Genomic DNA, 26,981 nt, shown 5'->3' on the forward strand with positions numbered 1-26,981 from the left:
ACGGACACTTCTTCACTTAAAACAGTTCAAAACCAAGACCAACTAATGTGTCGTTCGCTCCCTTGACATTTCAGAGACCTGAGCTGGAATCCTACAGGAAGTGCTATATTTCAATACTCTGAGGCTGAGCGTGGGCGCTGAAGGTCATGGTGTAGATATTCGAAAGCGTCCAGCACACACTTCCTAATAACTTCTGAGATGCAGAATCTGCACATCGTGATGGCTGCTCATTCACGCTCTCCTGGGAGCGAGGACGCTTTATGAGTTTAGTGCACTGTGGGTTGGTTAGACTTCGTTCAGCTTATTTGATCTAAAATGCAGTAAAAACTATAATAATGAGAAACATGTTAGAATTTAAAACAAGTAGGTTTAGGTGTAGGATGATAACACGCACAGTATAAAAAGCATTACGCCTATGGAGAGTCACTATAAAACATGGAAACACAACGCATGTGTATTTTCTTTCTAGAACTCCTTTATCTTGCAGGAAGGAACATCACCGAAGAAGGAAGTCGTGTCGTAAATGGTACCGCCGTCAGTCCTTTCAGCCGGACCCTTGATGAAGATGTTACTGGTAGAGCTACCATCATGCTGAGAGCGCACGATCTTTATTATTTTGCCCAGGTCCGGAAGATGAGGGTGCCCAGGGCATGCTCGGCTGAAAGAGAGGTTTAATAACGCACAATAAAAGATAAAAGAGAACTGACTGATTGGCTTTCATAACTGATGCTTTCAAATGACTTTTTACATTGTTACCAGTCCGTCAGCGTTACGCAGTCAGCACATGCGTCGGATAAAATTCACTTGCATGTTTAAATGAATATTAATAAATCCCAAGGGGTGCGCAAAGCGTCCATGTCCTGCGGCTCAGAGCCAGCGGGGCCCACCAACAATCCCACGAGAGACCTCCCGAGCATCAACCGAGGACGCTTGAAGCCATAAACAAACCCCATTTAATTTGAGTTTTTATACTTTGATATATACACTTCACGGTCAAAGCATGCTCACGGGTTTTTCTCGAGCTGCTGGACAGGACTCGCATTTTTCTCTCTAGCCACTGAAATGTTTTTGTTTGTTTTTTTAGGTTGCACTGGAGTATTTTTTTGCGCGCCGAATATGTTTTTTTTGTAAAGTGGCGATTCATTCAGCGCACGCTTTGAGTTTCCTCAGCCTCGCCGTCGTGTTTTTTAGGTCTGAGCCCAGAAGCGCGTGAATGTGAACGATCTCTCACGTGTTGGAGCCGCACGGGCCTCGCAGCTAAATGTTCTGCGATAGAAAAGCCATAAAAATCAGATCGCTGAGAGGCTCTGCAGCTGGTGGAGCAGAACTCAGCAGATGTCCTCCCACCCGTCTCCTCACCGCTTACGACCGAACGCTGGTACGAACTCTTCTCTGAAGATAAGAGCGCGACATTCGGATGATTAACCGGCAATAGACGAAAAAGCTTTCAAATACAGACAGCGGTCAGTGGTTTTATTCCACAAGCGCAAATGTCTCAAGCGTGGAGGAACGGCTGGCTCTGAAAGCTTAAGGCAGAATAAATAACTGTTTGTTTTTTCATGTCATTGATTTAGAGAAAATTATTTAATTATTATGTCCTACTGTCACTTTCTGTTGGTCAAATTTTACATGACCAATATCTGCATGGTAAAACTCACAATCGAGCAGATTTGTATTGAAAATATATATATATATTTTTTTTTTAGACCATTTTTTTTTTTTTTCATGAATTTCCCCAAAATTCTCAGTGGTGATTATTTGATTAGATCTAGTGCAAACGTGCTTAACTGAAATAAATAAATGTTTAACGTAATCATTTTAATAATAAATGATTATAAATCGTATTCGTATTTTGTGCTTTCAAAAAATGTATTGCAATTAATCACCTCCAAAATAAAAGTTTTTCTTTACGTAATATATGTGTGTGCACTGTGCCGATTTATTAAGTAAATATTAAAACACACATACAGTGTATATTTACATGTAATCTTATATTAGGCATTATATATTAATATATATATTTAACATATAAACATAACATATTTCCCTTAAATATATACATGTGTGATTTTATATGCATAATAAATATGTGCAGTACACAGTTGATTAATCTTTTGACAGCGCTAATTGTTTTATATTAATTTATTGGTTCTGGGCAGGCTTCTGATTAAGCAGAAGATTCACTGAGGATTGAGAACTGATCTGATCTGATCTGATCTGACCGAACGAATCTTTGGCCTGTGTGTCATTATACTGTATTGAGATATAATGCATAATGTTAGAAGCAAATGTGCTCTCCGCGTTTCACAGATCGTCCGATTTTATGGAGTTTTATCTCGTGATGGAGACGAGCAGAAGGCACAGTCTGTTTTACTTCAAAGGAATGAAGTCTGGTGAATGAGCTTTGATCGCTTGCTTTGTTACAGCTATGAATATCAGCAGATCTCTTATTGCGTTTATTTCATTAACCGTCTAACATTTTCTTTATCGTTTTAGCTTTTCACGGAGCGTTTGGGACTCATGAAAGAGTACCGAAGTGCTACATGCCAAAAACCAGTGACGGATGCTGTAGAAACACCAGAACGTAACCTTTGTGTGACCTTTAATTGCCATTTATTTTCTCTGCTTTAAATTCAGTGGCATTCAGTATGGATGGACAGACGGACGGTTACACAGACAGAGTGATCTGTCACCAAATGGCAGGGTTGCTGACTTTCTGGAAAGTTTTATAAAGTTATGTAGCTGATTATAATGTACACTACGCTTCCTTATTACTGATTGCTGGAATGAAAATGCTGTCAAAAGGTGTTTGTTTGTTTTTTTACGTGATACGGTGAATATAATTTTACTCTATTTATGCTTTCTGCTGAAGGAGAAACGGTTTTAAATAATTACAGCGGGATCCTGCCATCGGTGTGGAAAATGATGTGTAAACATATTATATAACATCAGCCGTAATGTGAAAGCATTGCTGCGTCTGGCTCTTACTCGACATTTATTTTAGTCTGTATATTTACATATATCTCAATCATTTAAAAGAGCATCATAAAGCGCCACAAACGCAAGAGTGACAATACAATTTCTTGTCAGTGTCATGCACTGTCTCACATAAAAGACTTTATTCGTGATTGTGGTGGCCTCTTGTGGTAGGAAATACAAATATATATATATATTCATTTTCATATAGTTCCATATTGGTGAGAAATAAGAAGTATAATTAAAGGCATTCAGTATATACACACACACACACATATATATATATATATATATATATATATAGAAGAAAGATTGAGGGGGTGAGTAACTAAATGATGACAGAATTAACTTTTTTTTATGGAGAACTAACCCATTAATGGTTTTAACATTCAACAGTTATTAAAAATCGTTGAACTCCGCCAACAAAAACGGTGAGACTGCGAGACGCTCAAAATGATAAACGCAGCGAATTATGAATCGAGCGTAAAAGAATCATTTAGACACCATGCGAAAACTTACGTTGGTTGATGAAGGCGAGATGTGATTTTAAAATTTAATGAGAGCCTTCCGCCGATGGCTGAAATGGATTTGGGTTTGAGCGACTCGGTCGTCATGGAAACGGAGTTCACGAGCACAGCCGAGCTACTCCTTCGTCTCTTAAGAGGCCCAACAGTCAATTTACAGCGGCAGCGCATTAAAAGTTTGGATTTACACACAGTCTAGGCGTATTAAAAGCTGAAAAATTACACGAATAATGGCACCCTTATATGTATTTATTCGTGTGAATGTATTCGCGCGCGTAATGTTCAGAAAAAAAAAAAGTGCATAACACCGTCACGGGTATAAAAGTGACCTCCACCCCATCAAACACGTTTGGGATGAACGGGAAGATGAATGAGCAAACATTCCCACAGAAACACCCCCAAATCCTGTGGAAGGGACCAGCTTCCTATTAATGTCATTAAGGTCTCTGTTGATTTAATGGTCGGGTTTCCAAATTAAAGGCTTAAAATTTAATTAGAAATTGAATCAGAAAAAAAGAAAGTAGACTTATATAAGCAATGTTTAGTAAAAATGTATAGCAGGGAGATTTCAGAACGAGATTGTTAAGGATGTCTACCTAAAGGTCATGTTTAATTTAAATGCAGTTTTGGGTTATTTGTTCAATATTTTGTGAGTTATGTTTTAGTGGAACATCCTGCTTCTTCTTCTTCTTCTTCCTTGGATTGAAGGATGTCACTTGAATTATTAACAGCAACCATACAACAGGCCTGTGACTTAAAGATACAGGCATCTGCTTTGTACACTCGTCATCTGTAGCATATTCTTTCATTCACACTGATATCTCTCTCTCTCTCAATCATTAATTTCATATAGCTTATTATTTTATTAATTTACTTAATTACCCTTGTTTTATTCCTTCTTAAAAAGTACAAAAATAAAAAAATACAAAATAGGTGCAAATTATTAAGTGACTACAGAAGCCCCGCCCGTGATGTAAAGAGGACCAATCACATATCAGCTCACCAGGATTCTGCAAGTATAGAGGTGTGTTCGACTTGAAGCGGTGCTTTGATGTCTTACACTGACCGGTCGCTTCCAGTATAGGTCTCTGCAGGCAACGTAATGGGCGGTTTAAAAAGGCCCAGAAATTGAGAAAAGCCCACTTTTGCTCTGTAGAGAAGACAAGTCCCACAAGCTATAGTCTGTGCTGCTGACATCCCACAATCTACAGTTTGTACCGCTGACGTCCCACAAGACATCCAGCAAGCTACAGTTTTTCACTGATGTCCCCTAATATAGCATCTGCACCACTGATGTCCTGCAAGTCTGTGCTATTGATCGCAAGCTACAGTCTGTCACACAAGATGTACCACAAGCTACAATCTGTGCCACTGACGTCCCACAAGATGTCCCACAAGACGTCCCTCAAGCTACAGACTGTGCCCCTGACGTCCCACAAGCTACAGTCTGGGCCACTGACGTCCCACAAGACGTGCAACAAGCAAGAGTCTGTGCCACTGACGTCCCACAAGCTACAGTCTGTGCCCCTGATGTCCCACAAGATGTCCCACAAAACGTCCCTCAAGCTAAAGACTGTGCCCCTGACGTCCAACAAGCAACAGTCTGTGCCCCTGATGTCCCACAAGACGTCACACAAGGTGTCCCACAAGCTACAGTCTGGGCCACTGACATCCCACAAGATGTCCAACAAGGTGTCCCACAAGCTACAGTCTGGGCCACTGACGTCCAACAAGCAACAGTCTGGGCCACTGACGTCCCACACGACGTCCAACAAGGTGTCCCACAAGCTACAGTCTGGGCCACTGACATCCCACAAGATGTCCAACAAGGTGTCCCACAAGCTACAGTCTGGGCCACTGACGTCCAACAAGCAACAGTCTGGGCCACTGACGTCCCACACGACGTCCAACAAGGTGTCCCACAAGCTACAGTCTGGGCCACTGGCATCCCACTGACGTCGCACAAGTTACAGTCTAGGCCACTGACGTCCAACAAGCAACAGTCTGTGCCTCTGACGTCCCACAAGACATCCCGCAAGTTTTTCACTGATGTCCCCTAATCTTCCCTCTGCACCACTGATGCCCTGCAAGTCTGTGCTACCGATGTCCCGCAAGCCACAGTCTGTCACACAAGACGTCCCACAAGCTAAAGTCTGTGCCCCTGACGTCCCACAAGACGTCCCACAAGTTACATTCTGTCCCACAAAATGTCCCACAAGTTGAGTCTATGCCACTTACGTCCCTCAGGCTACAGTCTGTGCCTAGGACATCCCAAAAGATGTCCCATAAGACGTCCCACAAGCTATAGTCTGTGCCACTGACGTCCCTCAAGCTGCAGGAACATGGCAAGCACGTCCGATGCCATGTTCCTGCAGCTTTTTTTCGGTCATGTCCAACTACAGTGAAAATATTCCTGAGGCTTTTTTCACTGCCACGTCTGACTTTGGAGTTGTTGCCGACTTGAGAGTCAACGCTCTCAAACTCCATTCCAGCCTACATCAGAATGAACAGTCAAAAGTCCCACCTGTAGCATGTATGTGCCTCAAGCTGCCGTTAATGTCTGCTTTTTTTATATAGATAAATTGATAACTAGCATTTAACATTCAGCAAGATTTCTTTCAAATCTGTGTTAAAATGAAGATGAAGTTGCACATTTTATAGAAATAAATTAATAATGACCATTACACTTAACGTAATTCTGTAGTGTAACAAATTAAATAAAAGGCACAAACATTCAGTTAATGTATAAATTAGACAAATCTTTTTAAATAGTTCAATTAAATGGCAAGTGAAAAAGCTTTGGAATTGTTTATGCAGCTACTCATTATTAAATAATTTGCATTATTTCTAATACATATCTAGCTATTCTCACTCTCTCCTTTGCAAGCACTAGTGTGTCATATATGAACTATCTACAGCGCTTGGCCTGTCAGACCTGTTCAGACATGCTCTACTGTTTGTATTTTAATCAGGCTAATGAAAATGGGGTTAGTGATCGAAACATTATGAGCAATATGCACTCAAACTAACAGTAAATCTTACCCTTACTCGTCTCCAACAGCAACACGCAGTTCATCAGGATCGTGAAGTAGGCCGTGCTCTTTCTGTTTCCCCTCTAAAGCCCCTATTATCAATTTCAAACATCTATTATACATCAATAACATACTACAAATGATTACAGTTGTCTTTCTCTAGGGTGGTTATTTCAAAGGTCTTCCACTGGAGGTCGCTCGGCAAATTCGTGCAAATCAAGGCCCCCAGATTCCTGAAATCATCCAGCGTCTGGACTGGCAGGTCCCCTACATCCTGGTCCTAGAGCGGCCCGTTTCTAAAGTGCTACAAGGGCACCGTTGAAGAAGATGTGGCACGGATTATGATGCTCCAGGCAACACTCGCGGCTGGAGTGGAGTGTTTCACGGAGATATCAAGTTGGAAAACTTGCTGATTAACCCAGACACCCTTGAAATCAAATGAACTGACTTCGGATGCGGTGACATTTTTACCAACGAGGGTTACACGTCCTTTGCCGGCACGTGGGGTCCCTTAAAGCCGTATCGTGGGTCTCAAAGTGGAGAAGCATCATGGAACGAGATCAAATTGCATCAAAGTATTTAATGCACGATAATGGATATCAAGGTATAATGCTGTCTCTTTCCTCTAGGCACAAAAGAGTGCTGCCCTCCTGAGTACTTCACTGACAAGAACCACGGGGAACCGGCCACGGTGTGGTCAATTAGGATACTCTTGATTGTAGTCCTCTTCTGTAAATTTGCAAGGGTACAAGATCTGTGAAAGATCAATGGAAAAAATCTAGGGCAAAGATAGCCTGTCACAAGGTGAGATCTTCATTTCAGCACAGAGCCAGGCAGACGAAGCAACGCTTGAGACTGGTGGATTAATTAAGCATAAGGAGGTCATTTTGATCATTTGACAGATGGTCATAAGGAGCATGTGTGAAGCTCATGGTAATAGGTAATAATCAGACGTCTCTCCCTTTTTCTTTTATATGCATATATATATATATATATATATATATATTATATATATATATATATATATATATATATATATATATATATTTTTTTTTTTTTTTTTTTTTTTTTTCCCTGTCTCCAGATATATATATTTATTTATTTATTTTTATATATATATATTTTTTTTTTTTCTGTATAAAATATTTATTTATTTATTTATTTATTTATTTTTGCCCAGTCCCTACAACATATCTATGACAAATAAAATAAATAAATGAACATACAATTAAACAAATAAATGAAACATTTAAATAATGTTATAAAAACAGTGTATGTATTCAGTTTTATTTACTTTTTAAGATTTTTTATTTTATTTTTTATCCATTCATAAATGTTAAATTGCTTTTTAATGCAAGAGCTAACTTTTTTGATTTGATATTTCATGTGACTCAGTGACTTGACTGTATGTTTTATGTTTTTCCTCGGCATTTGTGTTCCGAGCTTCAAAGACAGGACTAAAAAAAAACCAAGGAAACAAGGAACAAGTTAGAGAAAACTTGGGAGGGGTTTTAGCTATGAGAAATAAAATAAATAAATCAACATACAATTAAACAAATAAATGAAACATTTAAATACAGTGTATGTGTTATCAGTATTTATGAATAAAGAATTTTACAGATTTTTAAAAAAATGTCAATATTTTCGTCTGCATGCGTAAAATTGGTGCTGATGTGAAATTTGGACGTGCACACATTTCAGGTATATTCTACTTTAGGCCAGGTGTCAGTCTCAGTCCTGGAGGGCCGGAGTCCTGTAGAGTTTATCTCCGGTTTTGAGCACGCTAGAAACTTCCAGACCCCTGCCTAAGGCTTTACACAGTGGAAAATATTTTCCTGTTCTTTTTATGCTCTTTTAATGCCCGAATGGCTGCAGTAAAGACAAAGACCGGCAGATGGCGGCCTCGGTCTTGTTTCTGTCCGAGAGCACCTGTCAGAGCGGCCCTCGAGTGACGTCGCACACCTCACCTTATCTTTCCCGCCCCTGACGCGCACGCTCGCGTTCACGCGCTCATAAGTTTGAAGCGAAGCCTCTCTCGGCTGAACTCCGGCAGCCCGTTATTGAGCGAGACCGCGGTCGCTTTCGATCGGAAATCTATAACACGCTTCCGCGGACGGCCGTCTTGCTATGAGGACTTGAGGGAGGCGATAAGCGCGCTGTCCTGCCTGGCTTATTTGGGAGTTCTTCTCCCCCCCTCCCGTCCGAATAAACGACATCTGAGCGCGCGAGCTCGTCGCGAGAGGGGCAGAGGAATGTCGCGCGATCCGGACGAGGTGAACAAACTGACCGAGAGCACTTACAAGGTGAGAGAAAGCGAGTGTTATTGTCCTGTCGAGGCTGCGCTGACATCCACCCGTGAAGAAGTGTCATCGAGCGCGGCTTGACAGTTGGGGGGTTTCTGGGTTGAGCGGGTCGTTTTGAGCTGGTCAGGAAACTTTGGCTCTAACTGTGTTAGGCGGAGAAGACCGTTTCGTGTTTAAACTGGTGGAGTTGAAAAAGTGGTTCGTATTTCTGGTTGTCGTTGAGCCACAGGTGGGTCTGAACGTATGGCTCTTTTGATTTAATGACACTCCCAGATGAATCAGATTCATATCCCAGAGTCATATCCAGGAATTCAGTACTGTTGTTTAGTATTATTATATAGTAAGTTATTGTTTTATTTTATTTTACCTCTTGGAAGTATATTGTCGTTCAACCCTTGTGTGAATCATATGCTTTATTTAATCATGTGAATCATATTGCTTTGTGTGTGTGTGTGCATAGACATGCCAAAATACCACTATGAACCATCAACTTTTTTCCAGTAAAACATTGCACAATGTATTTTTGTAGGGCAGTTTTTCCAGTTGGATTTAAAGTCCCACCAATAGAATCCATCACACACCAGTAGATATATATATATATATATATATATATATATATATATATATATATATATATATATATATATATAGTATACCTTTCATTAAAACCAATACAATTTCCACTGTAACCGTGACATTTTCTATAGTTTTTTTTTCAGTAGGGTTAAATACACACACGCACACAGCCTATAACCTGATGATGCATTATTTAGTTTCCTAATGTCTTAATCGTAAAAAAAGTACGATTTATTTTCTTAAGGCATATAATATTCTTCCTTGTGTTTTTGGAGTGGAACATGACCCGAGCTTGTTGTCGACATTTTTTTGGTGACATTCACTCAGGTGGTTCACTGATACACTGTAACTTTCTTTGTAGAGACGTAGATCCAACATTGTAAAAAAAACTTGATTTTAAAAGTCGTTCTTAAAAGTTAAAAGTTCTCTTAACTTTTATCTTGTTAACTGTAATAAAAAAGCTCTTAACATTACAACAAATAATAACTAACATTAACAAAACATTTTAAAAAATCAGCGTAATTTATTCATGATTATTTATAAGTGCAGTGCATTCTTGAAAAGCCTTAACGTTACGATTGTTATGCAAGTCTGAAATAGTTGGTTCAGACAGCTGTTTTTGACCAGTTGGGGGCAACATTAGAGGGAAATCTCTTGATTTTTAAGTAGTTAGTAATATTTAGGACTCAAAGTCTCACCGAGATAGTCAGGTCTTTTGAGAAGATGTTAGTTACTCTGAGCTCCGCTGGTTTTGCAGTATAGCTGTGCCACTGAATGACCTCTTTGATTTGGGAGGAGGTTTATTATCGGCGTCGACTTCCTCGAGTGCGTCATTCCAATGTAGTTTCATTCGAGCCTAATATCAGCCGTGCCTCCTGTCATGCAGGGAGTGGAGAGGAGTGGGCCGTCTTCACGAATTGAGGATTAGTAAGCGTTAAGTAAGCGCACGCATGCCGCTTGAAGTTCAGCGAATACGACCAAGCCCAAGTGACTCATTCAAATCCCTGCTTCGAAGACACCAGGAACCGGCGCGGGGCCGGAAACCGTCGTCGCTCAGTGACTGATCTTGTTGTGAAAAGCAGCAGAGCTTCCTGTGGTCCTCCACTCGAGTTCCAACTTGATTCTCCCGAACTTTCTCGTTCACGCGTTGTCGCCTCAGACCGTCTCGACTCCCTGCACTAACCCTGATCTGAATTCAAGATCTTATTCGGCCCTGACGTTCGACCTGTGAGAACATTTGCAGAAAGTGTCCCGATAGAGTGGAGTGGATTAGCTATTTCTCCTCGTATCCAACCAAACGCGTATTGAAAGAGTCCTGCCCACAAGCCAATACATGCGTAAATATATAAATCGTCAGTGGAATTAACTCACTGTTGGCACGTTAGGTGTATAATACCACCGTTGAAATACCATCGCTAAGACATTACAGTTACTTTTAGGGAAGTCATTTGTCGGCCATCTTGGTAGTGGCCCCAGGCAGCTGTTTTCTAAGTACAAAGGTTTCAATTCCAATGTCAAATCACCAAAACATTGTGAAGTGATTCAATAATATACTAACGATGCACCAAAAGGGCATTAACAAAGAACATTCGGCCAAAAATAAAGAAAGATAAACTTTCTAATAATAAATGAAATTAAATTTGGTTGTAATGTAGTTTGGAGAGTTTCGGTGACGTTTAATTAGTGCCTCTCTGATGACAGAAATATCAAGAAGAAGCTTAAAGAACCGTTTTATTACTGGTTTGATGTCTTTCTCTGAACGGCATACACTGATCAATTACGCACATCTACCAATATTTCGCTTTCAGTTCTTGGCTTTTGGTTTTAGTGTTTGGTCAATAACGACAAAAAGGGATAACAATAATACTATACAGTTAATCAGTACATGTGTCACTGTGATATACAATTAAAGCAAAAAGGTGCCATTTCTTTTCAGAAGCTCCGTTTGTGCCAAAAACGATAACGCTCATCTGACGCTTGTAATTTTTGAGCTTGCTACAGCAGGATGAATTCTGATTGGCTGTCGATGTTTGTATCGTTCATAAGCTTGTATTCTGCTGTTCTTTAGAGAAAGACATTTTTAGAGCTAGGGTATATATTAATCAGTATCTTAAAGTGTATATGGTTATCGTTCTTGGTATGAATGAAATTTTCTGCTTTAGTGTGCCATGACTTTAACAGGCGCTATATTGAATTTAAGATCTTTCTTTTGTGGGTCTCTCTTTTTGGGAGGTAAAGTAAAATCTCTCTTACTTGTGATGTCTGTTGATATTTTAAAGAATACATAAAATGGTTACTTTGCGGAAATGGTACGTAATATGTTTATTAGAACATTTTTAATGCTTAAGATGAATCCACCACTCATTACTAACCCAGTTATCCGTGCGATTCAGACCTGAACCAGGTAGGAACTCGCCTGAAAAACTACAAACGGTTCTTTTTAGATTCGGGTAGATATCACATCTTCATATTCATCACCTAGAATTACGGTAGCATACTTGAATATGTTGTCATGGCCTGAAGCAGAAGCATTTTACACCTTGAAATCGGGCAAGCCAGGCCACTTTTGATGTAACCTTGCGCGCACAGTACATTAAACCAGAGACACTGAAGAGGTTGTTTCACGAACAGAACCGTCTCGGTCCACACAATGTCATGATTGCGACTGATTACATCATGATTGCTCATGCCAACATTTTAACCATTTCCTCTGTTTGAAATCCCTTTTCTCAGAATGTTATGGAACAGTTCAACCCCGGGTTGCGTAACCTCATAAACCTGGGAAAGAGCTACGAGAAAGCGGTTTCAGGTGAGCCTCAGTTTTTTTCGCATCTCTACTAGGAGGAGTACAATAAAGCACGTTACAAAAGCTTTACTTCTCATATTTGCAATGCAATGCTTTATGAAGAGTTTGCCGCTTGCTGAGGAAAAATGCGGTGTGATCAACTTTGGATAGTGAGGCGTGATAAGCACAAGAAGAATTTGTCAAAATCGGTTTCAGGCATTCATTATCATTTGACCTATCTGTAAGCCCCTCCTCTCGAACGCAGACGAGCCAATGGCAGAAGAGTATCAGTTGCACGGGAGAGTGAAACTCGAAACATCTGTAGGTTTCAGAGCCATAGAGAAACATTGGAAGACCAGCAGCCTGCATCGATTTTTTTTATAGGGTTTATGCTTTAAAAAAATGTATCTAGGGTACTTGCAATGCTGATTCCAGGTATCGGGAGAGGATGGGCAATATAACTTCTTATTCAATTTCCTGAATCTGAACAAAACGGAGCAAAATGTCCCAAAGCAGAATGTTAAAACTAGAGACTTTAATGATGATATACAAACCTAAGGAGCCAGAGCGGACTGTTCTCGCACCATGTACAATGTAACGTTAGGTCTACGCTGTCTCTTCATATTAAACTGGTAAAATGCACGTCGATTTAATTGTACCCTGTGAAACGGTGTTGATCCGGGATGTTGTCGTCCGCTATTGTGATGACCGTCCATAATAGGAGGCTTCTCCGCTTTCATGGTGATCTGTATCTTTATAATTTAACTCCATGGAATATTTCGTTCCCATTTGGTGGCCTTCTGTGTCCAAAAGTATGCAAAAACATTGTGGGACGATGTTTTCACACTGCAGCAGTCATTGTAAACAACAGCAACGGGCAGGAAATGATGACACGATATCAACATCGCTCCAACTTCATAATTGTAAACGAAGGTTAGACTTTCCTTAACAATAATGCCAGCCAGATTGAGTGTTGAGCTCACTATTTCTGTTCTTGTAACATCCTTCACTCCCACGTTCTTGTATAGTTACATGTCAATCTGGAAAAAGTAGGTCTTCTTAACAAAGGGTAGGTTTCGTCACATCTCGAACAAATGGCTTGCCGCTTTAGGAAGAGGGCAAGACGTACTGTAAGAGCCCGACTCTCAGACTAAACACGACGCCTCTTTTTTTTTTTTTTTTTTTTTTTTTTTTAGCTGGTTGTTCCTGGACTGACCGAAGAGGTTTGTCGAATTTGCCCAACAATATACAGGCCTTCCTGATTGAGCATGCTCATAAAACCATGTTGTTTTGTCTCCGGATCTTCTTCCGCCGTAAACCCGGTGATAATAAACTGTGTCAGGTTTTAAAAACATGGCATACTAATATCTCCTTCTAGCTGCCGTTGAATTACTTTTTATGTTTCACTCGTAACAAATGAGACGCATGCAGGCTGAAAAAATTAAATAATCATGATATTGTACTCCGAAGTATTTGGAAGACGTTAGAATGCAGGAGTCGACATTTCTGCTATTAAACCAAGCAGGAGGAGTCATTTTATTATTATTATTAATATTAGTAACAATACTGTACACTGTCCCTAGAAAACCTTGCGAATGTGTGGCATGTTGCGTGGAACAAACATCTTGTGTAACAACATGTATTCTTCTCCTTGTTTTGCAGCCATGGTTCTGGCTGGGAAGCAGTACTTTGATGCCGTATCTAAGATCGGGGAGAACGCAGCCGTATCTCCAGTGTCCAGGGAACTGGGTGAGTCATGGCTAATTCTTTTATTAAGAACTGCGTGAGCACGTTTCCATTTAGTCTTCCCATAGTGCCATTTGTCATTTCCTCGAGATGGAAAATGTTAAGGCTGGGTAGGTGGTTCGGTCCAGAAACATTTTTTTTTTTTTTTGATGCTGGTTGAGAGTCTCTTCACATCCCCATAGCAATCACTGACTTAAGTGCTCTAAATGTATTTATGCGCATCTGTATTGTCTGTGGAAGCTGCTGGACCGTAAAAATGTTCATCCAATTATATATCCCTTGGTTCGGGCCTTTTAAGGAGGAACATATCATGCCTTTGTTATAATTCACAAAAACAGCAGCGTAGCGATCACTTAAGTTCATTTAGTTGTCATGGGCACTGAATAATGATAAACCCGCTCGCTTATCACCGTTTCCTCCATCATGTCAAAGATAACATTGTGATATCGTGCAGGAATGTGCCATAAAGCACGTTATGTGGACTGAAATCACGTTTCGGTTTCATGTTCCGTTCAGCATGTTTGAAACAATCGACTTTGATGTTTTTGTTTAGACAGCGTTGTATCCGCCGGACCATAATAACGGCGGATGTATTGCGCGTTTATCCATTCGTGTCATGTTACAACGTGTATATTGAGGACCTGTGTGTTTGTTTTTTCTGCTTTTTAAAAATTGTCTTTTGAAACGAAATGCGTTTTTCAATTGCTGTACGCAACCGTATTCGCATTTCAGATAATATACCGACACGGGGCCTGCTTCCAAAACTAAACCTCTGAAATGAGTGGGAGTGCTTCAAGTGCGGCACTTACAGTACAAGAATATACTGTATATTTAAAAAAAAAAGCACCACTGTGGCATGTAAACAAGTGTAGGGGGTTGAATTATTAATGCGTTAATTGCTTTAGCTTTAGTTTCATGCCATTTTAAAGTCACTACGAAATATTTAGGCATTTCAAAAATATTATACATGCAAGTATGTTCGCTTATTACAACGGAGGGTGTACAGCATGCAAATCAACTATAAAATGTAAGGAATAAGCATCTAATAAGAAACTAGTTAATAGTGAGAATTAAACAATGGTAAGCAATCAGTTGTTCTGAGGTTTAGATTGTATTTTAAACCTTATTTACACATAATGTATAGCGCAGCCTACATAGAGATGTTAATAATGAACTGATCAATCCATAAGTGATTGGTTTTAACTGCAGCTCTATTAGAATGACTGAAGACCCCAGGTTTTTCATTTGCATGTTACAATGTGTTTGTAAAGTATAAAAGGAACAAGGAAGCATCAGTACGGAAGTATTTCTATTTGTGTTGGATTGTAAATTACTTTTTACTGGTCAAACAATATTTTTTATACACACAGTATATACTTACAAACCAAAAAAATGTCCATTTATGAATATAATTCGTATTGCAAATAAATAATATATAAACATAACATTTTTTGTTTGAAATATACATGCATGTATTTGTATTTTATGTGTACTTGAACGATGAATTGTTTGACAGCACTACTTTTTACACACTTTGATTTAACTTGTTTTGTTTAGTTTGAGTGCTACCATAATTAATATTAATACATGCATTATCATCATGTCACTCGGTGACTCAAACTTAAACAGTAAGCTAAAAACGCTAAACGGTTTCGTACTCGAGCTGCTGCCAGTCTGCTTAGTGCTAATAGGTGCAGTGGGGAAACCGGGCGGCTTCATCCAGAGCAGGAAATGAGATCATTCCAGCAGATCAGAACTGTAGCCAGATACCGCTGCGCATCAGGAGACTGACTTTAGCAAGGTCACGCACGATTACTAGAGCAGGGATGAAGGCCGTGAAATCTGCTTTGCCAGTATAGACTTATTACGATTTCAGCTTTTTTAAATTTTTAATACAATTAGATTTTCCTCTCGGCAGTCTAATCAGATCACGAGGAGAGTGATTTAAAAAAAAAAAAATCACAGCCGTTGTTATTTCAAGTTCATTAGTTAGGCTGGAAATGAAAGGTTAAGCGCGTTGCATTGTGGGATACGGTGCCGCACGCAGCGGGCCCCCTTTTTTACTGCGCGGTCTGGCAAATGCAGGAAGTCGAGCGTGTGTTGGCGTGTTGCATGCATGCAGATCGTTTGCATGCGGTGCGCAATATTGGTGTATGCATCTGCATTGCATCAAAACTGCTTTAAATAACGGCAGTTGGTGTGTAATAATGGTAATCTGAGCCGAGCGGAGGCCGTGACCTGCACATCTGTCCCTCGCTCACGTCACACGTGTTCATGTTCTGTGATGGCTTTTCATATTTTCTACTACTGTCAGAAATAATGTAGTGCTAACTATATGTTAGAAACGCAATGCGGTTTTTATAAAGCCAGCACATTACAAAAGTATGTCTTTAATATTGAATGCTTTACAAAATATGCGATTTGCTGTATATATCTTTGCACTGCTGGGAGATATAGTTTGGTTGGTGGCTGGTTTTATTGTCATTTTAAGATATAAAATGTTTTATCGATGCTGTATTTATTAGATTAAAAATACAAAAGAACGATTATTCAAATTTAAAATAACAGTTTTAATACATTAATATATAATGTATTTTAGTGTCATTTACTCCAGGCTTCAATGTCACGTGATCGACTAGAAATCATGTGAATTTTCTGATTTATAAATCTTTTTGGAAACAGATTAATATTTTTGGGACCTTTTTCAGGATTTAAAGATAAAAAAAAACTATAATCAAAATCTATATATATTTTTTTTTTTACAATATACACTACTATTAGGTTTGGGATCAGTAAAATATGTATTCATTCATTTATTCAGTTATTTATTTATTTTAAAGAAATTAATACTTTTATTCAGGATGTGAGACATGGATAACAAGTGATTCTTTAAAAAAAAATTGGGAATAAATTATGATCTTTAAAAAGTTTTTTTCATTAAAGAATCAAAGGTTTCAAAAATGTATATATTTAATCAGCACTGATAATAAATCTGCATGTTAAGTATTTCTGAAGACTAACAACCCAAATGGTCACAGGACAGATTTGAAACAAATGATCACTGAAAACACACGTGTAAACTAGGTTCATGCTTCAAAGTGATGGATTTTCTTTCCTTTTTATTTTAGCGTGGATGACCTTTTCTTGACCTTTTTCTTTTGAGGGCTGTAACATTTGGACATGGCCTTAGTGCTTGTCAACACAATGCCCTCCCTATCCGTAGACGATAAGAGCCGAAGCTCGCCTCTGTTTAGGCAGATAACGTCCAAACGCAGGCCTTGCCTTTCTACGTCAGCGGTGTTCCTCGACGAGAGGAGCCTCTCGAGCCCCGAGCTGAAACCAGAGCCGCCTTCAGGCAGATGAGCCGCCATCCGATAGTCTTGAGGGTCACGGACAGATCGACACGAGGTCGGGTGTCGCAGAGAGACGGGAGATGCTTTCATTCTTAAGCGATCCCGCCGAAGACGGCCACGCAGGTGTCCTGTGGGCGTAGACTGGGTTGTGTCTCCTATAACCCGCCGCTGCCGCTGCTTGCAGGAAGCACCTTGTTTTGTCGTGGCATTTGACTGCTTCGCTGACAGCCGAGCATCGGGTTACGTTTTTTTGAGTTCACCGGAATGGCTTTAAAATACCTGCCCGCCTGCGTTCTCATGGAGGTGTGCTGGTACCGCCGAAGTGCTGAGCAATGCTCGAACGCACATGTGCAGCATTCCCGCACCTTAGTGGATAAAGAGTCCTGCTTTTACGCGGGTCAGGGTGAGATCAGATCAGGGTCATCCAGATTAAGTGCATACGTGAGTGCCATTGTGCTCCAGTTGACCTGCTTACAGAACGACAGCATAAAAGGAGGACTCTGCACTTTAACATTAATAGTTACTCGGAGACGCGTGTTTTCCCTTTTGCCCTGTTTAACCTTACTCCCACGGTCAAAATATGGGGTCAGTGAGGTTTTTTTCTGCTCACCGAGGCTGCCGTTATTTTCTCAAAATACAGTAAAGACTTTAATACTACTTAATATTTTTACTGCATATATAAATACTCAAACATGCATGGATACATTTCAGAAAATGTGGTGGTTTTAAATATAATTTATATTATAAATATATGAATATATATATTTTTATTGTATGCATTAATATAACATATTTATATTTATTATAATAACGTATTTATATGAATACAAATATAGACATGTAAGTGTATTTAAAACACACACACATATACATATATATATATATATACACACACACACACACACATACATATACTGTATTTATGTGTACATAACAGTTTTTGTAGCGATTAATCATTTGGCAGCAATAAATGCAAGCAAATTTATTTCTGTGATCAACGCAAAATGTTTAAACGAATAGCATGTATTTAATAGTGATAATATTTTGTAATAAAATGCCTATTAATATAAATATTTTCATGCATTTAAGTCCAAATTTAATTTGCATAAAACCCTTGCATAATTCATTTTTCAAAACAGAAATGTTCAAAAACAGCGTACTTAACGTTACACAGTAAAATTTCAACCCTTTATACCTGAACCAGGACCTTTGACGAGATCCAGGCATGTTTGTGGGAAGCAGGTTGCACTTGCTTGAAGTGAATTTGTGAATTTTTTTCTTTTCCTATTCTCTCTGAATTTCCCCAGGCCGCTTCTGTACTCAGAAATAACCGTCTGGGGAGTTGGGATATTACCCTGTGCATTCATTCAAAACAGTCTTTCTCCTGCACTTTATGATCATACTCTTTAGACCCATTTAAAAGCTGGAAAAACAAACATATGAAGACACAAAGGATTTAATGCACCGTTAATGCCCAGACTGCTTTTACTAAGCCATGTAAGTTTAATGTCGAGCTCAACCTCTTGCCATTTGTTTATTTTTCTTATACATTGCATGTTTAAAGAGATCACCCAGAACAAACGTCGCTCTTCATTATTAGATGGCATGTTAAAGCCACTTGAGAAGCTAAGGGAGACGTACCATCACGACGTGGTTTGATGTTTTTGTTGTGTAATGCTTGGAGTGGGTCAAACAGTTCTTCTCTTTGCCAGGAGTGTTTAGGTTCAGCTGGCTCCACCCGTTGAGTCGTGTGGTGCTTTCTTTTTTTTTTTTTTTTCGGGAAGAACACACAAACAAAGCAGGAGTGAACCACAGCCAGGGTAGATGCAAATCATCCTCTGCGTTTCGAGCGACGCGATCCTCTGCTTATCATCATTGTGCATCAGGGCATGAGGCTCTAAACCAGGAGATCAGGCTGCTCTCTTGACACTTTTTATATGATGGTTTTCCTTTTTTTTTTTTAACCCGACTGCAGAACGACAGGAAGTTACGAACTGGCTCTGAGACTCCCTGCTTTCATTATTACTCCGATCCGCTTGTCTTTGCTTTCCCTTCTGATTGAGCGCTCCGATATTTCCACCTTTTGTGTAAAAACGCCTGTAGCTTCTATGGTGAAGGATCGGTTGGAGCTTCGTGCCGTTAAACACATGGTTTCTGGAGAGTCCTCACACAGCTCTTTTCCATGTAACCACGGCTTTCAGGCTCCTCAAAGCAGTCCATGTTTTATAACCAAATTGTCGAGTCTTCTTCGCCATCACCATCACCCACATTCAGGTCCAAGGTTTGACGTCTTTGACGCCAAACTCGAATGCATTGTGGCTAAACGGGAGCGTATAGTTTTGAAAACATTTCATACATTTTTCTTGTCAGCTCAATCTGTTCCTCATAAAAGTCTTTATGACTGTAGAGCAAAACTTCTGAGTGTAAGACTATTCATTTTTTATTTAAAAGTATAGCATTCATAAAAGAATAGATGTTAATTTTTCTACTCGTTGATCTGTCTCTTGTACAGCGTCACCTGCTCTGGTGTCCACACCCCTCTTGCTTGATTTGTGTAACAGTGGCACACACACACACACACACACACTCTCCCTCCCGCACTTTTGCCACAAAGGAAGCTTTTTACCAGGATGTTCTGGTGACCTTTAGTCTCCCGTGTTGTTTGGACTGTGCTTAGCGAGACTGGCCACAGGACAGCAGTCAACACACATGCAGCGCATTCACAGCCACGTCTGGAGACGGTGGAAACTACTGCAACATGTGTGCGTTTAATGCTTCGCTTTTTATTCAGATGAAAAGAGGTTAAACCAAAAATAAGGGAGTAAAGTTTGTTTGTCTAGCATGACCTGCCAGTTTTAGGAGCAACAAGGAGACAAAGTCAAAAGCTGGGATATTTCATCCAGAAATTAAAATGTTTTTGTGTCATTACATGAAGAATATTTAATCACACCTGAGAGGGTTGTTGTTGTTGTGGTGGTGGTGGGCTACGTTCAGGCTACAGAAAAATAGCAATAATCATAATTTTTATTTTGACAGCTCTGTTTGTTTTACGATGCTCGTTTCATCAAATCAAACGGTGAAATGCTCACAGAGTGACTCTCAGAGCAGCTCTGGAGATGATGTTTGTGTGTTTATGTTCTCAGTAAGATGCGTCACGCGCGCTTCAGTAAGTGTGCAGTAAACAAACCTCATTCATTAACAGAGACATGCAGAACAGGCATGATTGATACTTAAATCGTCCTTCACTGCTTAATATTAACAGATGCTAGTCCATATTATGATTTGATTTAAGTGTAATGATTCAGTTTTATCGACTGATTAATTTAATAATCATTTAAAAAATGTGCGCATTCCGTGACATTCCACGTTAAACTGTGAATAAATATATATATATATATATATATATATATATATATATATATATATATATATATATATATATATATATATATATATATATATATATATATATGCTGCTGCTCACTATTTTAAGTCTAGCAGCTTCCTGTAACCATAAAAAAATCACCGCTACGCTCAGCCTCTTGTGAATTTTTAACTTTGTTAAATCAATCTCAAGTTCTCCTCTCACGGGATCTGCTATCCCCGTCCTCATTGCTCACTATAAGCACTTTTCATTCATGTAAATCCATCTAGAAGCGGCCGTGAGTTTTGATTGGCTGCAGACACGCCGGCCCTCTGTTCGGCGCTCATTGTAGCTGGAATGTTTTCTGTTGTTGTCTTTGATAATACAGAAGCGTTGGATGATCTATGATCTATTGTATCGCTGTGGACTGTATAGCTCTGGTCATGTCTCTGCGGTCATTGTCTGCGTGCAGCTTTTGTTCTTGGCGGTGGAAGTTTCTGCGTCTGACTGGGCGGCACCTACAGCTGCTGTGATCAAAGTCCGTCACCCCCTCCCATCACGGCTCAACCCGACCTTCATATTCAATTACTGTCACAGTCAAACTCAGGTGGCTCGACCAGCAAGCTCTGGCGCTTATGAATCTCAGTAATGCCGAGCAGAGGTTTAATCATTTCGTGTTTGCAACACGTTTAGGGGCGTGGAAATGTCGCCGCGATAGCAGACCGGTGTGTAAAACTTCTAAAAGGTTACGTGCTGCGAATAAAATATGCTTTAAAAGTGTTAATATTATGAAGCGATTGAGCCATAGTATTGCAAGAAAACACAGAGCACAAGCCAGGCCTTGGCTTCAACCTCAAATTGCATTTGTTCTTTATTAAAGGACAACGCTAACAGAATTTACGAGCGAGCAATAAAATCACCGAGAACTGTTTACATCATGTACGTCCTGAAGACTGGGCCAGTAATTGTCCAGAGACACGACTCCGGTTAGGATGGTTTACACTTTGCTTGGCCTAATCTTTCTTTTATGGCATTGCTACAGGCGCACACATAAACAAACTCACATGTCTCTCTCGAGGAGCTGATAAGACATCCGGGCTGAATCAGGGTCAGAGAGCAGATAAAGTTAAAGTGGGTCAGCTGAGGCGGAGGAGGGAACCCACACCTGCTGCTCTCAGGTGGCCTTGTGACTCATGTGACTCGGGGCCGCGGCTGGCTTCGTGTTTTGGATCTCCGTCCCCGCCCCTCGTCTCGTTCACATGGCCTCACCTTGACTTTTTATTTTTCTCAGAGGCTGAGTTTCACAACACGCTCTGTTTAGCACTGTGTGTTCCTACACGTGGCTGGAGCCGCAGCTTTCGGTGGCGATCGCTTGACATCGGTACGGTCCATTAATTGGTTGACCGCCAGTTTGTCTAGCAGGGTTTTCACCTCCGTAGCAAGCATTCGGACCTTTAGACTTGTGCTACGCTAATACCCCAACATATTGTCTCCAAATTCCTCCTCAAAAATGCAAGTTTTATTCAGAAGGGAAAACAAGTCAGCAGTAGTTTTCATGAGAACTGTTTTCAGATCTCAAATTGGCCACAAGAAGCCATAAAAATGCATAATATTATATGTGCCTGACTTCCTATATACCCCTTCCTAACTCTTTATTCTGCATGTAATCTTTAGCTAATCTGTTAAAAGGGGAAAAATAATAAAGTAATGCTGTACTTTTATTTCACTTTCATTTTAAAATGGTTTGCTATTTAAAAATTATATATTTAGACAAAGTCGTATACAATGTTACTTCAGCCGAAAAAAGTTTTTTACTTTTGTAATCATTCACTAACCCTCATTTTATTGCAAGATGTTTGTTCATGGTCGAAACCATTTTTTTATGTTTTCTGTCCATCTATTGAAAGTCCGTGCCACCAAACATCAGTTAAAAATTGCAGAAATAATCATAAAACAAATCCAAATTCATCGCTTGATTTGATGAACCGATTTAATGTATGTATATTTTTTTTAATTTGCATATAAACATCGATCAGCAAACATGCATAAAGCAGCTATTGAACTATTAATATTAGTAATTGGCCGTAACATGAATGCATTTATCAGACAGAGATTTGTTAACGGTGCATCCCAACCTTCACATTTTGCACAGTGTTCTTCATCTGTTGGTGAAGACACGTTTTCTTTTGCCGTGAACTTCTCTATTAATGTTACCATGTTTTTGCCTCCCCATTGGCTGACATTGGTTAACTGAGGAAGGGTGACCCTAGAGGTCATGTGAACAGAGGACCGAAGAGAGCGACAGATCGCATTATTGCTTCTATGGAAAACTCATGCAGATGTCAGAGAGAATTAACTCGAGCAAGAATTAGCTGTCCGTCCCTCCTCCTCTCCGTCCAGCATTCAAATGCAATATTTAGGGATGTTTGAGAATCGCCTCTCAAATAAGTGTTGAATAAGTGTGCGGTGGGCGGATCCTTTTATATAAAGTGCTCTGATTTATGCCGTAGGTTTTGCATTTTAATCCCCGTTTGATTACGGCGGGTAGGAGCATGCTGGGAGAAATATCCGAGCGCAGTGTGTTTTAATTACAGTAGCCGCTCCGAGGGAGGACTGTTCTTGGAAAACAAGGCCGTGGGGGTTTATTAGACAGGGGAATTCTGCGGATTATTAGATTTTAAAAACAACGGACGTGTTAATGGCCTTTGTATTGGCGTGAGAGGCTGATAAGTGTTTTTCTCCGTCCTCAGGGGTCGTCCTGATGGAGATCTCAGACGTCCATCGGAAAGTCAACATGGAACTGGAGGAGAACGTGAGTGTGTGTTTTTATTCGTTTCTTGGCCCAAAGCACATGGAAACGCACCCAAGCTAGAGAGCCATCTGCATATGCCCGTTTCCCATAAACTCTGGACTCCCTCCCGTTGATATACAGGCAGACTTATTAGTGTAAAGAACGGGAAAGGGTAGAGGAATACAGCGTGTCAGACTGTTTGTATCAGAGCAGGTTTGAACATGCCCGTTGATGCACCTGATCCCAGCTCCGCATGATGACAGTGCAGCCGCTGATCTGGGACTCAAAAACAGGACAACCAACAAGAAGACGGGCCGCATTTAATCGGCTCCGGTCAAATCTGATAGCATTTTCATAAACTGGATAACCCGTGAGACTTCCTGAAATACCTGACAAAGAAGTAGAGCTGTACCACCATTCCTAACTTCTAATAATATTACTGATATTGCCAATATTGTGAATCCGTACTAGTTTGACAACAGGGTCTGCAACAGGGGTCTTAAACATAACGCATGTAGGTAGTTAATTTCCTTGTTTATTAATCTCTCATTTTTGTCTAACTCGCTATCCAGTGTAATTTACAAGCTTTGGAAAGAAATCTATACGAATTCTGCAGTTTAATGAAAGCCTTCTAAAGAGATCGTCGTTTTACATGAACACGTTTCATTTAGGATTCATTCAGATTATTGGGTCTTAGATGAGGCTCCTTGTTGTGTTGGGACCTAAAACATCTTCATTCTGTCACTTACTCGCCATCATTCCATTGTAAACCTAGTAATAATAGAGATATAGTCAAGTTAGTAATATTGCTATTTTTCATTACATTTAGACATCTGTGCCATTATCTCTGCTCTGAACATGTTAATAAAATCTAACCGGCTTGGTATGATTGTTCAAATAGTTGCTCTGCCGTGGACGGTAATTGACCTGAATGAAAAAGATAAATTAATCAATTTAAGAGTATATGTTTTAGTGCTGTCAAACGATACTTTTGTTTTCGTTTACATAACATATATCAAGAAAAAGGTGTATGTTAAATATGTTCATATATGATATAAAAGTTATATGCAAAACCTAAACCCATTATAGATAGCATATACTTCTAGTCTAGTCAGCTTTATCGATTCAGACCATGACGTGTATGAATCTGTTCAGTGAGCTCTGAACCTCAGGACTCAAACTGTAAATCTGCAACGACAGCTTCAGCGACTATAATGGGATGGGTGCATTCCGATAATGTTGCTTTGTGCATAATTTATTCAAAATTTGAATACGTTTTGTCTTTCATGCTTCGCATAGCACATCTGCTGTCATTTCCAACCAAGATAGAGACATTTTCCTCTCTGCTTGAGATTTTAAAACACTTATTCCATCCCATATTTATTGAAAGGGCAAAATCGCTCTGATCGGTGGTTGGTTTCATCCTAATATCCTGCAGCACAGTTACTTTTATTGTCCAACGCTGGCGGTTGTCTCTAGGGATTTTTCATTATTACAACTGCAATGGCACGTCGGCGGCTGGATTATACGATTAATCAGAGCCTTACACGCTACGACATTTACAAGTGCATTTCTACTATGCAAGCCCACATTGTACCCAGAGCCTAAAAATACCCCTGTAGATCTATGAAATGACGAAACTAGAATGTCGGCTCGAATATAGGGCAGACGCATCTAAAACTCGACAGCGATTCCTCATTTAACGGCTCTAGCAAATGAAGCGTCTTTCTGAATGAAAACATGCGTTAATGAAGACGTGTCAGGAAGTGTGGGATCTAAGAAAGGGGCAGATTAGTGAAGGGGGGGGGCAGGTGGGTGCACTTGTAGCCGTGATGGTGAGGTGTCGATGGGTTAGTTAGTGTGTGTTGGTGTGTGGGTATCCCTCGGTTTGTCTCTGACTCATCTCTATAAGCGCTTTAGCTTATACAACAACTGTAAACAGCCTGCCGACTCACCCGTTGCCTCGTTTTCTGCTCTTGTACGCGCGTTTTCAATTTAGGCCTCTAACATTTTCTTCATTTTCGGTCTCTTCCTCTCTCTACAGTTCAGACGGTTTCATCGGGAGGTTATTGCGGAGTTGGAGAGGAAAACTGACATGGACGTGAAGTACATGACGGTGAGATGCTGTATGGTATAGTCGATGCATGCATGATGTACCAGATGTTTTTATCGATATGTGCGCTGTATGACTTATGTATCGGACACGACTCCATCGTGTCACCGATCGAATGCTGTCTGTCCACAGGCCACGTTTAAGAGATATCAGACTGAACACAAGATGAAGCAGGACTCTCTGGAGAGATCGCAGTCAGACCTGAAGAAGCTCCGAAGGAAAAGTCAAGGAAAGAACGCTCCGAAGTATGAGAGTAAAGAGAACGAGGTACGCAAAGATACGCACTACAGATACAGATATAAACGAAAAAACTGTGCTTTTAGTTTTCAGGTATATTTAGCAGGAGCATTCAAGAAATCAAATATATCATAAATATAAAAATAAAACACTACAGGCCTACACTTCACTGTGTGACTTATACATCGATTCTTGTTAAAGGCACACTCCACTATTTTTGAAAAAAGGCTAATTTTCCCAAGCGTTTTGAGGCGCTGCGTGATATCAGTGCGCCTGCTGCACCCATGGTACGGCAGAGAACCTCCTTGATGATTACGCCTGAATATAGTTCATATCGGCTTAGAAAATCACACATTTCTTTTCTGTCAGCCTTAGTACACGATATGACTATCTAAACAGTGAGAATATCGAAACCATTTTTTAAAATTATTATTATTTTTCAATTGATTCAGTGATCCATGCTAAGCTACAGCTAAAAGTGCTGAATGGATTCAAAAACGGTACAATTGTTTTCAGAGATAGTGGAGTGTTGCTTTTAAAGCAGCTGTATTGAAGTTCCTCAGTCAAGAGCAGTAAATGTTGTTTCACTTTGGGTGAATTACCCCTTTTAAATATTAAGAAAACCACTAAACTATCATAAATAACGGACTTTTTCCTATTGGAGATGATGATGGGGACGAGCAGCTGTTTACCCGCATTCTTCAGTATATCTTCTTTTTATTGTTGTTGAAATTTAATACAGGTTTGGGGCAAAGTAAGAATAAGTAATGACAGATTTTTCATTTTGGAGTGCAGTATCCCTTTATTGGCAGAAACATGTCTAGTGCTATTAGTCTGCTGTTGCTTTGCATCTAATATGCAGCACTTTCACTTTAGACATAACCAACCGTGTTGATGGGTAAACCTTGCATGGTTTTGACCATATTAGCTTAGTCCAGTAATCAGGCGCTGCTGTTTGACGGCATTTCAGTTGTAAATCACATTTAGGAACAGCACACCAGAGAGGATTTAAAGCACATGCAAATAATGTACTTTTTTGATTCGCAAGTAAGTGCAGCGTCCCATGAGAGTAACTCTAGAGACGAGTTAACATTTGATGTGAATGTGCGTCGCGTTGTACACCGCACTACTACCATATTTCTTCAAAACCAGATCAAAGAGAGATTTCAATTTTACGGTTG

At 39.9% G+C, this 26,981-nt stretch overlaps 1 protein-coding gene across 1 annotated transcript in view; it reads left to right on the forward strand.

Annotated features, from left to right (window-relative positions):
* Positions 1-8,522: 8,522 nt before the first annotated feature.
* Positions 8,523-26,981, forward strand: part of LOC122341701 (brain-specific angiogenesis inhibitor 1-associated protein 2-like protein 1) — a 34,095-nt gene continuing 15,636 nt past the window's right edge. Inside the window, exons 1-6 of the mRNA XM_043235252.1 lie at positions 8,523-8,835; positions 12,145-12,220; positions 13,859-13,945; positions 23,410-23,471; positions 25,495-25,566; positions 25,696-25,830. Coding sequence (XP_043091187.1) covers positions 8,785-8,835; positions 12,145-12,220; positions 13,859-13,945; positions 23,410-23,471; positions 25,495-25,566; positions 25,696-25,830 — 483 coding nt within the window. The 5' untranslated portion in view covers positions 8,523-8,784. The remainder of the gene's footprint in view (positions 8,836-12,144; positions 12,221-13,858; positions 13,946-23,409; positions 23,472-25,494; positions 25,567-25,695; positions 25,831-26,981) is intronic.

Source organism: Puntigrus tetrazona, chromosome 3 (genome assembly GCF_018831695.1).
Source record: "Puntigrus tetrazona isolate hp1 chromosome 3, ASM1883169v1, whole genome shotgun sequence".
In the NCBI taxonomy this organism is placed as follows: Eukaryota; Metazoa; Chordata; class Actinopteri; order Cypriniformes; family Cyprinidae; genus Puntigrus; species Puntigrus tetrazona.